At 44.5% G+C, this 16,502-nt stretch overlaps 1 protein-coding gene across 3 annotated transcripts; it reads right to left on the reverse strand.

Moving 5' to 3' along the window:
- Window positions 1–236: 236 nt before the first annotated feature.
- LOC309528745 (methylmalonyl-CoA mutase, mitochondrial) lies at window positions 237–16,443 on the reverse strand. Of its 3 annotated transcripts, none has more exons than XM_082216361.1 (13): window positions 16,372–16,443; window positions 14,383–14,800; window positions 13,329–13,696; window positions 13,072–13,229; window positions 12,410–12,581; window positions 11,470–11,718; window positions 9,891–10,002; window positions 8,423–8,538; window positions 7,020–7,135; window positions 5,817–5,948; window positions 3,228–3,375; window positions 1,956–2,123; window positions 237–466 (listed from the first exon to the last, which is right to left on the reverse strand). In XM_082216361.1, exons 2-13 carry the CDS (start codon window positions 14,759–14,761, stop codon window positions 338–340), a joined length of 2,247 nt encoding a protein of 748 aa, XP_082072487.1. In that variant the 5' UTR covers window positions 14,762–14,800; window positions 16,372–16,443; the 3' UTR covers window positions 237–337. The 3 variants fall into 3 exon arrangements, with proteins under 3 accessions (XP_082072487.1, XP_082072488.1, XP_082072486.1); XM_082216362.1 differs by lacking the exon at window positions 16,372–16,443 and adding an exon at window positions 16,254–16,324; XM_082216360.1 differs by lacking the exon at window positions 16,372–16,443 and adding an exon at window positions 15,959–16,067.
- Between the last annotated feature and the right edge of the window lie 59 nt (window positions 16,444–16,502).

Below are 16,502 nucleotides of genomic sequence, written 5' to 3' on the forward strand. Positions count from 1 at the left end.
AAACAGCGGGACAAAATTTCACCACCTTTCTGTATCAGTAACGTTTATTTTAAATTGTAATTTGCATTTCCAAAGATCTGAAGTGTATTTCAGATATAATGCAGTCTTATATGCAAAATTTTAAAATTTACTCATTTCATTTAGATTCTTTGATAGATTTTACATATGTATGTAATAATATTGCAGATAATTTTCCACTTTCTTAGAAAGCATAAGGCAACACCAGACATTATAGATGAATTTGCATCAATTCCTTCTTTTTATCAACCGATCACAATGCATCAACACAAACTATAAGATTCACCATGAGATACAAAGTTTGTTATGAGACAGAAGTTTACACAGATTGCTGCCTCTTATCCAAGCATTTCTCAATATCTTCAAGAACTTGGACAGCTGCCTTTGGGATTCGGGTTCCAGGGCCAAAAATATTGGAAACACCAGAGTCATACAAGAAGTCATAATCCTGTGCAGGAGAAAAACAGACATAAAAAATGCATGCAAACTTTGTAAAGTAAAATTCTGCAGAACACATGCTAGCAATGGCAAGTGAGGAGGTAGCGCACATGGAGAAGGGAAAATAACTTAGTACAGTCATACATCGGAAGTCAAACAGAATCCATTCCAGAAGTCTGTTCAACTTCCAAAACGTTCAACTTCCAATGCGCAGCTTCTGAAGCTCCTACAGCCAAGTGAAAGCACCGTCGGATGTTCGGCTTCCAAAAGAACGTTCAAAAACTGGAACACTCACTTCTGGTTTTTGATCATTTGGGAGCCAGAACATTCGACTCCCAAGCCATTCGGGAGCCAAGGTATGACTGTATGCTAGCTATGGGGAAAAGCAGTGATGCTGTCACCTGTGCAAACTCTGCCATGTGTGCAAAGTCCTAGTGACTACAGGTTCAAGCAAACTCTGCTCTAGGTGTTATCCTATCATAAAGAATGAAATCAAAAGTGGGGAACATTTTCACCTCTACTCCAAGACAACCAGAGACTTGTGGCTCTATACGAATCTTTTGCCAGGTGTAACAATTACCATATACCAAGGTCAAGAGATTCAAAGCAGAAAAACAAATTCTACCCCATTCCACTTGCCATTTCCCCCTCCAGCCCTTTCTTCCCTTCTTCCTAACTGTTTAAACCAATTCATGAACCAAGAACTTCTACATTTACCACTAATAATGAAACATATGTTCTGGATATTTTCCCACATTTATTATGCTATTTTTGTGATATACAAATGACATAAGAAAACTTGGTCCTGTATACAGTGTACCTCTAGTTACGAACTTCATTCGTTCCGGAGGTCCGTTCTTAACCTGAAACTGTTCTTAACTAGAGGTGTGCTTTTGCTAATGGGGCTTCTTGATGCTGCTGCGCCGCTGGCACACAATTTCCATTCTCATCCTGGGGCAAAGTTCTCAACTTGAGGTAACTCCTGGTTAGCGGAGTTTGTAACCTGAAGCGTTTGTAACTCGAGGTACCACTGTACTCATTTGTATAACATTACTCTTGTTTATAACGCCCCACCACCCCCTGGAAAAAAAACAAATTCTGGAAGAAGAAAAAATTATATATTTTCTATGTCAGTAAAGGAAACTAGTCCCTTTTTTTCTTCATTTCTTAAAATGTTTATGAATATTTTTAACTTTAAAAAGTGATTTTTAAATTATTTGATTATATTGGCAGTTTTAGAAAGCTTTTGGGAGGCTGCTTTTCAACTGGGTTGTTCTGTGAACCCTAAACCTATAAACTACAACGCTTTCCAAAATTTGCTGAAGGATTTCCACATTTCAATAGCTAGATGTTACTTTAAAAGCCTTTCAGTGGTGTTCATTTGCCTGGAGGAGGAGGAGGAGGAGGAGGAGGAGAAAGTAGATGGAGACCCCACCTCACCGGGAACAATTTAATCATCTCACAACAAGCCATCTTGTTGTGATGGTGGTGCGCAGTACCTGGGGAGGGATGACACCTCCACACATGACGAGAATGTCTGGGCGGCCAAGGGCATGCAGCTCTTTGAGGAGTTCAGGAACAAGCGTTTTGTGGCCAGCAGCCAAGGTGCTCACCCCCACGCAATGCACATCCGCATCTACCGCCTGCTGGGCCACTTCACGGGGTGTCTAGGAAGAGAAAGCAAAGGAAGTGTCAAACAATATGGGAAAGAAGAATGCATAAAACCTAACACTGCATGCAGACCCACGCTTCTTTTTTCATAGAGAAGAGCGACAACAAAACACCAGGCACCAGCATGCACCGCTGAAGGCTGCTACTGGCATTTAGGTTAGACAATACAGTGGTACCTCGGGTTACATATGCTTCAGGTTACAGACTCCGCTAACCCAGAAATAGTACCTCGGGTTAAGAACTTTGCTTCAGGATGAGAACAGAAATCGTGTGGTGGCGGCGTGGCGGCCGTGGGAGGCCCCATTAGCTAAAGTAGTGCTTCAGGTTAAGAACAGTTTCAGGTTAAGAACAGACCTCCGGAATGAATTAAGTACTTAACCCGAGGTACCACTGTATGGGTGCACAGAAAGTAGAGTAGAGAGAGGAACATAGCCACCTAACCCACTGCATCTTCCAACTCGGGAATATGTAAAATCATCCCAGTACAACATATTCTGGTTGTTACCTTTGGTGCGAACAGGAAATTGAAACAATAGCTGCATGTATTTTTTACAAAATCATTTTACAAATTAATAAATTGCTTAAAAGCCCGAGGCCCTCAAAGCTGTGTACAAAAATATAAAATACAAAAATATATTCAAAAAATAAAATAAAACCGTTCCTACACATGACTTACTGGGAGCCTAGAGCTTGCCGATCAGAAGGTCGGCAGTTCAAATCCCCGCAACGGGGTGAGCTCCCGTTGCTCGGTCTCAGTTCCTGCCAACCTAGCCGTTTGAAAGCACATCAAAGTGAAAGTAGATAAATAGGTACCACTCCGGCGGGAAGGTAAATGGCGTTTCTGTGCACCGCTCTGGTTTTGCCAGAAGTGGTTTAGTCATGCTGGCCACATGACCCGGAAAAACTGCGGACAAACGTCGGCTTCCTTGGCCAGTAAAGTGAGATGAGCGCCGCAAACCTAGAGTCGTCCGTGACTGGACCTAACGGTCAGGGGTCCCTTTAACTAACCTTTATTCAAGTGTCAGACATTTTAATTGCTAGGAGAAGCAAGCAAGCAAGCAAGCAAACAAACAAAAATTTGAATGGAAGAGACTAAATACCTGGAAGAGTGGGCCTATATCCACATCAAACCCAAGGTCAGCAAATCCCGTAGCAATCACTTTGGCTCCTCTGTCATGGCCATCCTGGCCCATTTTTGCAACAAGAAGACGTGGTCTCCGACCTTCACGTTCCACAAACTTGTTAACTCTGAATTTAGAATTTGCTTTTGTAAGTTGCAGACGGTTGAAGTAACATTTTTAAGGGTATTTTGACAGCTGTGACTACAACGAAAAAGTCTTCCATTTTTAAAGATTTATCTATATGCATTTGAATTCTATTAGTAGTATGGAGTTTTATGTGTATATGGAAATTTTATAATCTCTCTCTCTCATTTCCCTTCCATTTGGTAATGATGAGATTGAATCAAATCAGGAACAAAAGGAAAAACAGGGAATACATTAAAATAACACACAAAAAATCTAGTGACTCCTAGATGCAAAATTATGCTGAGCTTGCTTTATTTATTTCATAGAAGCAATAAAATTATCAGTAAAAAGTACTAAAAACAACCTTTTCAAAACATTGAAAAAATAAAATCAGCAATACGCTAAACACAGATTAAAACACACACCACCATTCTCTCGGGTAGGTCTCTCAAAACAAGCATGTTTTTACCAAACAGAGTAACAGAGGTACTTGCCTGATGTCAGTAGGAAAGGAGTTCCCAAATGCAGATGTGGCTATGCTGAAGGATATTATTATTAACAAGTATTATGTGGTACCCGTAACCATGCCAGTTCTGCAGAATGAAGTGGCTGAGTGGGAAAATATGGGTTAAAGCAACCTTGCAGGTGAACTGGTCCCAAGGTGTTAAGGGCTTACAGTGGTGCCTCGCAAGACGAAATTAATTCGTTCCGCAAGTCTCTTCGTCTTGCGAGTTTTTCGTCTTGCGATGCACGGTTTCCCATAGGAATGCATTGCAAATCAATTAATGCGTTCCTAGGGAAACCGCCTTCAGACCAGGTCCGGGGACAGTCTGTCCCCGGACCTCTTCTGAAGGCTGGGGGGGGGGACAAGGGCTTTTCTTCCCACCCCCAGCATTTTAAAAGAACCCCGGGACAGCGGAGGACTTCTCCGCTGTCCGGGCGATCTTAAAATGCTGGCGGGCGGCATTTTAAAATCGCCCCGGACAGCGGAGGACTTCTCCGCTGTCCGGGGCGATTTAAAAGCCCCTGGGAAGGCAGGCAGGGGGGACAAAGACTTTCGCCCCCTGCCCGCCTTCAGAAGGTGTTCCCGCCCCCCGCCCCTCTTCGGAACAGCGTTCCGAAGTGGGGCGGCTGGGGCAGGTGTTCCCGCCCCCCCTCCCCGCTTCGGAACAGCGTTCCGAAGTGGGGCGGCTGGGGCAGGTGTTCCCGCCACCCTCCCCGCTTCGGAACAGCGTTCCGAAGTGGGGCGGCTGGGGCAGGTGTTCCCGCCCCCCTCCCCGCTTCGGAACAGCGTTCCGAAGTGGGGCGGCTGGGGCAGGTGTTCCCGCCCCCCCTCCCCGCTTCGGAACAGCGTTCCGAAGTGGGGCGGCTGGGGCAGGTGTTCCCGCCCCCCCTCCCCGCTTCGGAACAGCGTTTTAAAATGCTGGGGGTCGGGAGCGAAGCGTTCGCTCCCGACCCCCAGCATTTTAAGATCGCCCGGGGCAGGCGGGGGGAAGGCAGGCGGGGGGAGCAAAGACTTTTGCCCCCCGCCGGCCTTCAGAAGAGGTCCTATTCTGAAGGCCGGCTGTGGGCGAAAGTCTTTGCTCCCGACCGCCAGCATTTGCCTATGGGCTTTCGTCTTGCGATGCAAGCCCATAGGGAAATTCGTCTTGCGAAGCGCCTCCAAAACAGAAAACCCTTTCGTCTTGCGGGTTTTCCGTCTTGCGAGGCATTCGTCTTGCGGGGTACCACTGTATATACTACTGGTAACACCTTGAACGCAGCCTGGTATTTTATCAGGTTCTCATCATCATCCACAGCCTTAAATTAAAGGTGATGAGTTTATTTTGTTAAATGTCTAGTTTACAATACTTCCCATAACCAATTAATAAATACAGCGAATTTGCAGAACAAACCTGAATAACAAACATAACTAACATAGTAAGGTTGAAAACCCAGCATTAACAAAACAAAACCCACCCATTTTAGACATGTGCAAAGAGGTAATAGCTATAAGGTAATTGCTTGACTTTATAAAATTTGGAAGAACATTTATTAAGTAAAAATGATTGGCTTATAAAGTGGATAAAAGAATGTAATCCCCCAATTAAAAATGGAGAAGATAAAAGAAATGCAGAAATTACAGAGGGCAGTATCAAATGAATACCTCCCATCAGCGCTAGGATTTCCACCTGTGAGACGGGCTTCCCCCTCTGCCTCTTGTGCCCCCCTCAATCTGCTCTGGAGGGAAGGGGGCACAGCGGAAATCCTTGAGATGACAGGAACTAGCATTAGTGCAGTAAATTTGAGAAGTGTAAGAAATTCTGTGAAATACAAACTACTGTATAGTTTAAATATTCTAAAACTTTGGAAGTGAGATGGGACATACGTTCGTAGCATGCAAAAATTTGGAAGCCTGATAGCACACCATCTGATTTAATCCATAGAAACAGCACACCTTACCTGTTGATTGCTTGAGTAATTTCGTCACTCTCCCCAAATTCCTGACGGTAAGCTCCACTCACCATGCGGTCACTGGCTTTGTGCTCACCAAACACCTTTTTCATTGCATCTGTTATTTCACCAACTGTACATCTGAAAAAATATATGCAGCCGAAACATTAAGGTTCAGTAAACACACCTCAACAAAAAGAAATAAAAACTCAGCACCTATTTCAATGGCACTTGTCACAATAGTTTCATATTACGTTAATCTAATCACAGCAAACATAATCTCAACTTTCCCCAATTCTACAATATTGGGGAATATAGGGACCCCTGACAGTTAAGTCCAGTTGCAGACGACTCTGGGGTTGCGGGGCTCATCTTGCTTTACTGGCCGAGGGAGCCGGCGTTTGTCCGCAGGTGGTTTTTCTGGGTTATGTGGCCAGCGTGATTAAGCCTCTTCTGACGAACCAGAGCAACGCACGGAAACGCCATTTACCTTCCCGCCGGAGTGGTACCTATTTATCTACTTGCACTTTGACATTCTTTCAAACTGCTAGGTTGGCAGGAGCTGGGACCAAGCAATGGGAGCTCACCCCGTCGCGGGGATTCAAACTGCCGACCTTCCAATCAGCAAGCCCTAGGCTCTGTGGTTTACACTACAGCGCCACCCGCGTCCCCTATCGGAAGTTAGAATGGTGTATTAATGTTCAGTAGAGCTACGCTAAACGCTCCTAGGAGATGCCTTAGTTGGACCCAAAGCTAAGCACATACAGTGGGGCTTGTGGACCCTGACTTTCCAGTCATCCTCCCCACAGCAGTCTTGAAAATGCTCCACTGAGAATATAAAGGAGCAAAATATTTGTTATGGCTGCTTCTGGCTTCCCTCCTCCCTTAGATATTTATTCGGGTTTTATTTATTTAAAAAATTGTTGGATTTTTCTCCCAGTTTTAATGCAAAGAACTCAGTGATGATTTAGCCTCATAATTCCCACCCCTTTGCCCCTCAGTGAAGGAAATCAGGCTGAGAGACTGACTTGCCATAGTGAGGTTCACAGCTGATTGCCTTTTAAATCTGGACCTTTCCACCACTGAAAACATCTCTCTAGTCACACACATTACTTATGCGCTGCCAGAAAAGGCCACAGGGAGTTAGTACAGAGCATGGGAGAGATGCTCTGAACCACCCTTGGGTTAAATGCACAGTTTTTCCCCCAATACCTTGCACGTGCTGCTTCCACTGCTAGGCCCAGCAAATTGCCTTGGCCTGTGCCGGCGCATTCTGACAGGGCAGCAAGACAACGCTGCGCTACAACTTCATCTCTGCAAGCTTTCACCTTCAAGGAAAGACACAAAAGCAAAACTTTACAACAGCCATGAACTGTTTGCAGCATAATTCTATAGGGCTCCCTGGTTCTGCTCAAGTTGTCCCTTTTATACAATTTGTGCTGTTTTTATATTGCAAGCCACACAGAGAGCTTTGGTTATAGGGTGGGATATAAATAATCAAAGTAAATGAGTAAGTAAGTAATAGAGACTGTTTTGTAAAAAAGAGTTTGAAGAGGACTCATGTAATCAATATTTATTAGATTACCAGCTTCAATAAGACCTATATCAGCACATCTCCTTGGTGCCAGCAGTTTATCTATCTTGCCATAAATGTCACTCCTGAAACTTAAAGGAAATATCACTCATTGCCTTTGATATAATGCAAACAGATATGCTCTGAAGCCCCCAAATAGGAAACCCTCACAGAGATGCAGATTCACTGTTTGCGTCTAAGAGGTTCCCAATGAGGGAACTTTGCTGACATCTGCTATCATTGAAAAAGAACAAACCCAGGCACTGCACACACATGCCATTATTTAGTTCTAAAAATTACACCCTGACCATCAATGCTAATTAATCACCTGTCCAATATGTGTGTGTGTGTGTGTGTGTGCGTGTGTTGCGAGGATGCAGTTCAGCCTGCAAACTAAACAGTTTTAGTACAGTTTTCTAACACAATTCTAGCAGTCAATTTAGGAAGGTGGTAACTTTTAAAATAAAATGAAGGGTCCAGAAACAAAAAGCAACAAAGCTTTGTTTATGAAAATCAGGAATGTTCAAAATCAACAATAGTAGTTTGATAATGTATTTGCCTATTCTGGTAAAAAAGCCCAAACAGGATATTAGCTATACAAGCTCCAGCTATGACTGAAATAAGCCACTACCTTTGACTTTGTGAATTGTTCAGCTTCTGAAGCGTTATACTATATTTGTGAGCAATTAAAGTATGTAATTTTTTAAATAGCTATCAACACACAAGAACAACAACAACAACATATTATTTATACCCCACTCATCTGGCTGGGTTTCCCCAGCCACAAGACATAGATACAGACAGGACAAGAGAGGGGCTTCAGGAAAGAAGGGAGTAGAGAACAGTATTAAAATGCTATTTTGTCTGAGAGAGAGAGAGCACGCAATATGGAAAATGCATATTATTTCAATCGGTCAAAGTGATCCTAAGCATATTAAGAAGTATTCTTAACTGTAATATGGTTTGACACAAATATAAAATAACACTGTATGCTGATTTATAATGTCAATATTACTTCACCTATTAAATCTCTAACACGTACCTTTTTAAGTTTTTCAATCTGTTTGTTACGGACTGAAGTGTTATCAATTGCCAAAACTTCAACGGTCTCTTCTTTTTCCAACTGGTATTTATTCACTCCGACAATTACTTCAGAACCTGGGTATTTCCCAAACGTTAAGGATTTAAAATAAATTTCAGAAACTGACAACATAAAACAAGTTTCTATCAAGCTGCGACATGAAGTCAGATTTCTAAAAAGAAAAACACAACCTGAAAGCTTTTTCACCAACCGCATTCAAATTTTAATTTAGGTAGCTAAGATTTTTAGCTTGCATGCACGTAAAAACTGCAATGCTTCCACACAGGTGAACGTGTCGCGATCTGTATTGCAAAGGAGAGGAAACCTCAAATACAGAAAAGCCAAAGTCAGTGGGACCCATGAACAATGTAAGAAAACTCATTAACAGAAATAGCTGTGCAATATGAAGTCACAGGCAAGATACTCATATAAAAGATAAAGGGACCCCTGACCATTAAGTCCAGTTGCGGCCAACTCTGGGGTTGCGGCGCTCATCTTGCTTTACTGGCCAAGGGAGCCGGTGTACAGCTTCCGAGTCATGTGGCCAGCATGACTAAGCTGCTTCTGGCAAACCAGAGCAGCGCACGGAAATGCCGTTTACCTTCCCACTGAAGCAGTACCTATTTATCCACTTGCACTTTGACGTGCTTTTGAACTGATAGGTGGGCAGGAGCAGGAACCGAGCAACGGGAGCTCACCCCGTCGCGGGGATTCAAACCGCCGACCTTCTGATCAGCAAGCTCTAGGCTCTGTGGTTTAACCCACAGTGCCACCCATGTCCCTTATAGCAGCCAGAAAATACACAATTCCCCTATGAAACAGAGGACTTGTATAGGGCAATGGAAATCAGTTCAAAAATATAAACTACTTTTTGAAAGCCCCCCACCCCCTTTTAGTAGGTGGTTCATTATGCAGCATGGGCGACTGCATGAGAAACACAATTTCCCCTGGGCTTGCAGCACTAGTTGCAGAGTTCACTGGGACCCAGCCACTGTTTCACGTATTGGTGTCTAGCTCAGACAGGCAAAAAACAAATGCAACTATAGTGGTACCTTGTGTTGTGTAACCTCCGCCGCGTGTGTCCACAGAAGCGGTTCTCCAGTTACGAAATTTTTGGGATATGGCCAGGCCTCCGGAATTGATCCCATTCGTAACCGGAGGTACCACTGTACTACTGTTTCCAAAGGATTTTATTTCATACACTGACAGACTTATCTTACTAGCAAGTGTTGCTGAAATTCAACTTGGATTCTACATTTTCATTCTCCTAATTTTGGACTAGAGTTTTAAGAGTTACGGGAACTTAAGTCTTAATATATGAATAAAGGTATTCAAGTTCAAGACTGATACTTGTCTATATGTCTGGCAGACTGCGGCTGCGCAGTTACGTAAGTGTATGTTGTGTTTAAATAGTGTCCATTTTCCTTACCAGAATCAATCCTGGCTTGTCTCCGAGCAGCACACTCTTCAATTCGAAGTTTCGGTATTCCTTCAGCTACAGCTTTGGCCATCCCACCCATTTCCTCAATCTCATTAATGAGCTAACCAGACAACAAAATTTGGATACTGTTAATGACTCTCAGTATGTGGCTGTCTAGCACTAATATCACCATTAAAGCAACATTCTCTGACCCCACTATTTGCAAGGAAACTACTTACAAAACTGGGACAGATGAAATGCAACCATTTAAGACCAGGGGTGGGGAACTGCATCCAGCCAGTGTGCTGGCTCCCTAAGACTCTCACACTCTGGTGTCAAAGTCCAAAGGGGATTGTTGCAAACTGCCCAGCTGATGGGCAGTTACAGCTACCTCCTTTGAAGGTATGCTCCCAAGTCCAATCAGCTGACTGGTGCTGGGAGTGTGCCCTGAAACACAAAGCAGTTTCCATTGAAAGCATTATTTTATTATTATTAATTATTAAATTTGTATACTGCCCTTCAGCTGACGATCACAGAGTTCCCCCTCTTGCTTTTACAAGCAGTTTCGGTGCTTCAAAAACAAACAAACAAACCCCTCCCCGATGCACATGGGGAAATTCCTGAGGAACTGTACAGCACTGAAAGGGAGTTCCACTTGCAAAGGAACAATCAGGAGCTCACCCTTACAAATGGCATTTCTTAAAACCAGGTTTGTGAATAGCTGTTTGTTTACCCACCTAAGTAAAGCAAGATGTTGTTCCTGCTAATCAGGAAGGTATGTAAATTGGAAAGCATGTAGTTCTCTTATTTTAGGTAAAGGTAAAGGGACCCCTGACCATTAGGTTCAGTCGCGGACGATTCTGGGGTTGCGGTGCTTATCTCGCTTTATTGGCCGAGGGAGCCGGTGTACAGCTCATGTGGCCGGCATGACTAAGCCACTTCTGGCGAACCAGAACAGCGCATGGAAACACTGTTTACCTTCCCACCGGAGCAGTTCCTATTTATCTACTTGAACTTTGACGTGCTTTCGAAATGCTAGGTGGGCAGGAGCTGGGACCGAGCAACGGGAGCGGGGATTCGAGCCGCCGACTTTCTGATCGGCAAGCCCCAGGCTCTGTGGTTTAACCCACAGCGCCACCCGCGTCCCTATTCTCGTATTTTAGGCATTGCCTAAGTTTGGATTGCCCAAGAGATCAATCCAAACCTCTGACCAGTCAGTGTGAAGGAGGGCGGGGAAAATATCCTTTCGCAATGCCAGCACCCAGGCTGGTACAGGCCCAGAATGGATCTGTTGCAGTCACATGAGAACAGCAGGGTTGGCAACTCTGCCAGCCAGTGATGGTAACTTCTCCCTGTCCACTGTTCAGATGTGCACTGAGACACTCCTCACCAATGATGGAAAGTAGCTGAGCTGGGCAGGACAGAGAAACATTTCTGTCCCTTCCAAACCCCAAACACAGCGGATCAAGGGTTTAGATCGTTCTGCAAATATAAAGGCTAATAAGTTTTCCAGACTTATTTGCAAGGCTGCTTAAAATTACCACCTTCCTTTTTCTCTCTGCTTCCCTCCTCAAAGCAAAAGACTGACCTTTAATGCAGCTTCATAGAGATCATTGGTGAGAGATTCCATCAGAAAGGAGCCACCCCATGGATCTGCGACTTTAGGAATCCCAGACTCTTCCTGTATTATAATCTGGGTATTCCGGGCAATTCGAGCACTTTTCACCGTCGGCAATCCCAAAGCTTCATCAAATGAATTTGTATGCAAGGATTGAGTACCACCAAAAACAGCTGCCATTGCCTCAATTGTAGTGCGGATGATGTTATTATAAGGATCCTAGAAGAAAAACCAGAGCATTTGTAAAGAATATAGTACATCAATATACAGAGTGCAGTAGATTAGCAATTAAAAAAACTGGGCTCCCCTACCTTTACTTTTTTGCTGCTGTAGCTTCGAGGCCCCAAAATTGGGCCTCTCAGGGGATTCACAGAAACTTGAATCCAGCTGATCTGAACCTACCAATGTCCTGTCCCTATCCTCAAATGCCCTATTTTGAGGCTTGTCCACAGGCCACTGCCAGAGGTAGATTCCTGCCCCACTGGGGCAGAGAGGACTGCTACAGCAATGAAGCCTTCCCTGATGGCAAAGGGTCCCTTTTGCCTTATCTTAACCCCCTTCCTTGGTGGACATTGGAGGCGGAAATTGTACTGTTCAGAATTGCTGACCATCTAAATATGACTTCCTCCTATATGTACACCACTCTTAACCACACATCTAAATACATTTAAATTGCATGTATATTTAAAATAACTTTAATTAAATATCAGGATGTAGGAACGTTGAGCAAATCTTATTTAGTAATGACATTAGGTAGTCAATGCTACTTCTTCCTTCCTTCCTCTCTTGGCCTTTTAACAGAAGCTGTTCAAAGGCACCCAGAGTTAGAAAGGCTACTGCTTTATTATCTGTGAGCATGCACCACTATATTTACTACGCTTGGGGTAGATAATTAAAATGGGATTCCTACCTGCTCAGTTAGTGACCACCCAGAAGTCTGACAATGAGCTCGAAGGAGAAGTGATTTGGTGTCTTTGGGCTGAAACATTTTCTCAATTAAATGAGCCCAAAGCCGCCTCCCGGCTCTTAGCTTAGCTATTTCCATGTAGAAGTTCATACCAATTCCCCAGAAGAAAGACAGCCTAGAATAAGAGCACAAATGGTCTTAACAGAGTAGAATAAGGAACAAATTACACTGTGGATTATACAGTACATATAAATAACAATGTTCTTGAACCCAAAATTGAAAGATGTGTCCTTCAGCCTGAGTTTTCAAGAGTACATTCACAGAAAGTTCTGATCACAACCAACAGGCATGGCTGATAGATCAATCCCATGAAGCCACCAGATGGCCACATTCATCCTGGGGTTGGAAATGGTGGGTTGTATCTAACACTGTTGTTCCATTTCAAGCAACAGGCTTCCACCTGTGCAATGGAACTTCCCTCCTCTTCTGAAGTCCCTCCTTCAAGATCTCTTCCAGGGGACTGAGGGAACCTTCCAGAGCAGATTCCGACATAAGGAGAACAAAAGGTTTGTACATCCCTTGCTATAGCATCAAACCATTTTATACATTGGAACCAGAGCCCAGTCTTGAAATTAAAAACTAGATTCACTCTGACAAAGATGTACCTTGGTGCAAATTCATCAATAGTGAGACCAGCCTGGAGTCCAGTTCTGCAGTACTCTAAGCCATCAGCTATAGTGTAAGCTAATTCCAAAATCGCATCGGCTCCAGCTTCTTGCATATGGTATCCACTGATGGAAATAGAATTAAATTTGGGCATGTGCTGCAATAAAAAAGTATACAGCTTTGTTCTACAAGAGACATCAACCTATGAATGCTACACATAGTAATGATAATTAATGGATATTAAAGCAAATAATACCTTTGATGTATATTGAAATATGTCAGCAATTATCCGCATGGATGGTTCTGGAGGGAAAATATATGTATTTCGAACCATGAATTCTTTCAGTATATCATTCTGTATTGTCCCAGTGAGCTTGGATTGTGGCACTCCTTGTTCCTCCCCAGTTACGATGAACGTAGCTAGGACAGGAATTACTGCCCCGTTCATTGTCATTGAAACGGACATCTTCTCCAAAGGAATCCCATCAAAAAGTATCTTGGTATCTTCTACTGTATCAATGGCAACTCCAGCCATTCCAACATCTCCACGGACTCGGGGGTTGTCTGAATCATATCCACGGTGAGTTGCCAGATCAAAAGCAACAGATAAACCCTGTTGGCCAGCTGGTCTCATTAAAAAAAAAGATTTAAACAAAAGAGTTAAAATAAAAACCCCTAATATTACACATCTTAATTAAGAGTCAGACTGAATCACAATCTTCTGGCAGCATTTGAACAAGAATCATACAATAAATGTTAGCAGTAGTTTCTAACTAACTAACTAAAAAACTAATATAAGAATCTGCAAGTGATCAAATATTCTGCTTTCAGACCTACCCTTATAAACTATATGCCTGATCCTGCACATCAAACTCAGTGCTCCCCACTCCCAAGCAAGGGTGCACAGTGATGCAATCTTACAGCAGAATCCTATCCATAGCTACTTAGAAGACGTGTCCTGGGTTCCTTCTAAGTATGCATGCCTAGGATTGCTCTCACAGTTATACATGAAATACTTTGGTCCCAAAACTCCAGTGCAATCCTAACCATGCCTACTCGGAAGTAAGTCTTACTGAATTCAATGGGGCTTACTCCCAGGTTAGTGGGGTTATGACTGCAGCCCTAAACCAGGCTTCCTCAACCTCAGCCCTCCAGATGTTTTTGGCCTACAAGTCCCATGATCCCTAGCTAGCAGGACCAGTGGTCAGGGATGATGGGAATTGTAGTCTCCAAACATCTGGAGGACCGGGGTTGAGGAAGCCTGCCCTAGACAATATCCCCCCCCCCATTCCCTTAGCCCTGTGTCTCACCCCTGATGTTGTCCTTGTAGAATTTATTGCTTTCTTCAACAGTACTGAAACCAGCATACTGGCGGATGGTCCAAGGCCTATAGGTATACATGGTAGGGTAAGGACCACGGGTGAAGGGTTTGACCCCAGGTAGTTCCTCAGGAAAGTCCTTTGTGTCCCGAGTAGAGTACAATGGTTTGATGGCGATTCCTTCTGGGGTGTGCCATATGAGCTCCTCTGGATTCTTGCCCTTTAACTGCTTTTTGGCCATGGCTGCCCACTCTGGGTGGAGTACCTGTTCATGGAGCGAACGCCAAAACTGCTCACGAAGGTGTGGCCCTGCTTCTTTCCTGTAACAGGAGGGCCAGAGGCGCAGAAGTCCATTCTTGGCACGTAACATTATTATTTCTTGCTGAAGTGGCAGCTGTTAAGCTGCAGCCTGTGGATTGAGATCTGAATATTACAATATGACATAGTGAGACTGTGAGTACCAGTCACATCAAAAACTGTGTGTGCTAGAAAGGAGGAACAGATAAAGTTTGCAGATTTTCTTTTGTTGCAGCCACCCTTAGCCTTGTTGCACAAGAAAGGCTTTTAGGCAATTTAATCAGGGAGTTTTCTTATGCACTGAAGTTTTCGTTTTTTTGAAAAAAAGAGAGCGCACACAACAGGCTGCTTCCTGCCACCAGCTGAACGACATGGAGCGTTCAGTTTGTGTGCTGACATTATTGTAGCAAGTGATCAACTACTAGGTTAGCGGGGAGGCAGCTAGGCAGCACCTTTGCCTTCAGCCTATCAGAATATGAATATTGAGGGGGATGGGGAGAGCAGTACATGGAATCATTCTGTTCAAGGGGGACGGAAGGCAATCTAGATCACCGCTGCAGGAACACAGCTGCTGGGGAAGAAAGCACTGGAGTAGCTAGTTTTAAACTCTGAGCAGTGCCAGATGTACAATGGGCGGAGTAGCGGGCTGTAGCCCTAGTGCCTCATAATCTAGGGGGGGAATTGGGCCTCTTGCCATTTTTAAAAAACAAACAGTCATATTTTACTATCTAGGTAGAGTTGTTCTGTAACATCCAACACATGACGTAGGAGCCTGTGACTGATTTTGTTACCACACAGCTACAATTTCCCTTTGAATGTTAGGAGTGAACGTCTTTGTAAATGCCATATTTTTCCAAACTTGTTAAAAGGTCATGAATTTATAAGCAGTATTTTTTTAATCAATGCTAACATTTCAGAGATATTTGACTTTCATCGAGCTCGGTAAAGAAGAGAAGGAGCTTTTGTTCTGAGATGCCCTTCAGTTTGGGCTCCCGGCCCAGCGCCTCCGGTTGCTTTCACCCGGGCCTGACTCCCCATTTTGCGCAGAAGGGAACACGCAAGCGTGCCTATTCAGCATCACTGCCCTTATGCACTCTGCGCATGGACAGAGGCACCCTCCTCCTCCGCCTCCCTCTGGCTCACAGCTGTCAACGTTTCCCCTTTTTAAAGGGAAATTCCCTTATTCCGAATAGGATTCCTCACAAGAATAGGGAAAAGTTGACAGGTACGCTCTGGCTCCCAGGCAGGGCCGGGCCTGCCACGCGAATACCGTTCTCTCGCCTGGCCGAAGCTTCCGTTGTTACAGGTAAAGAGGACGACGTAAAATAAGTACTTCAAAAGGGGCCTCCTGTCAGGTAAGAACCCCCGCCCGCGCATGCGCGCTTGAAGGATTTAACCCAGGGATTCCCAACCTTTTTTTTTTGAGGGACTACAACTCCCATCATCCCTCGCTAGCAAGAACAGCGACCGGGGGAGATGGGAACTGTAGTCCACCAGCAGCCGGACACCCAGCGTTTGGGGAACCCTGATTCTCCTCAAGGGCCAAAGGAGGCGTGGGGGGGCACCTGCAGAATCAGACGCCCGAGGGCTCTCCGTGACTCAAGCGGGAGCTGCGCGGCCGAGGACGACGGAGAGGAAGGAAAGACAAAACCGGCTGCGCTTCTCGTCCGCCCATTACGGTACCTGCTATGGCCGCTTGCAGAGCCAGGGACGGAAGCGGAGGCGCCGTCCGACTGCAACGCGCAGGCGCCGCTGAGACTCCCTTAGCGAGTCATTTCCGGGCGCTTGAGGCTTCTGCGTCTGTCTGCTCGTTT

This window comes from Podarcis vaucheri (assembly GCF_965113315.1).
Source record: "Podarcis vaucheri genome assembly, chromosome: 3".
NCBI classification, from domain to species: Eukaryota; Metazoa; Chordata; class Lepidosauria; order Squamata; family Lacertidae; genus Podarcis; species Podarcis vaucheri.

Excerpts from the sequence above, each read along its gene's own strand:
- LOC309528745 (XM_082216361.1), bottom strand. The coding sequence starts at position 14,761 with ATGTTACGTGCCAAGAATGGACTTCTGCGCCTCTGGCCCTCCTGTTAC. Across the intron at positions 13,697-14,382 it reads CTACAAGGACAACATCAGGG|CTGGCCAACAGGGTTTATCT; the intron begins GTGAGACACAGG and ends TAATGAGACCAG. Across the intron at positions 467-1,955 it reads GAGGTGTCATCCCTCCCCAG|GATTATGACTTCTTGTATGA; the intron begins GTACTGCGCACC and ends TCTCCTGCACAG.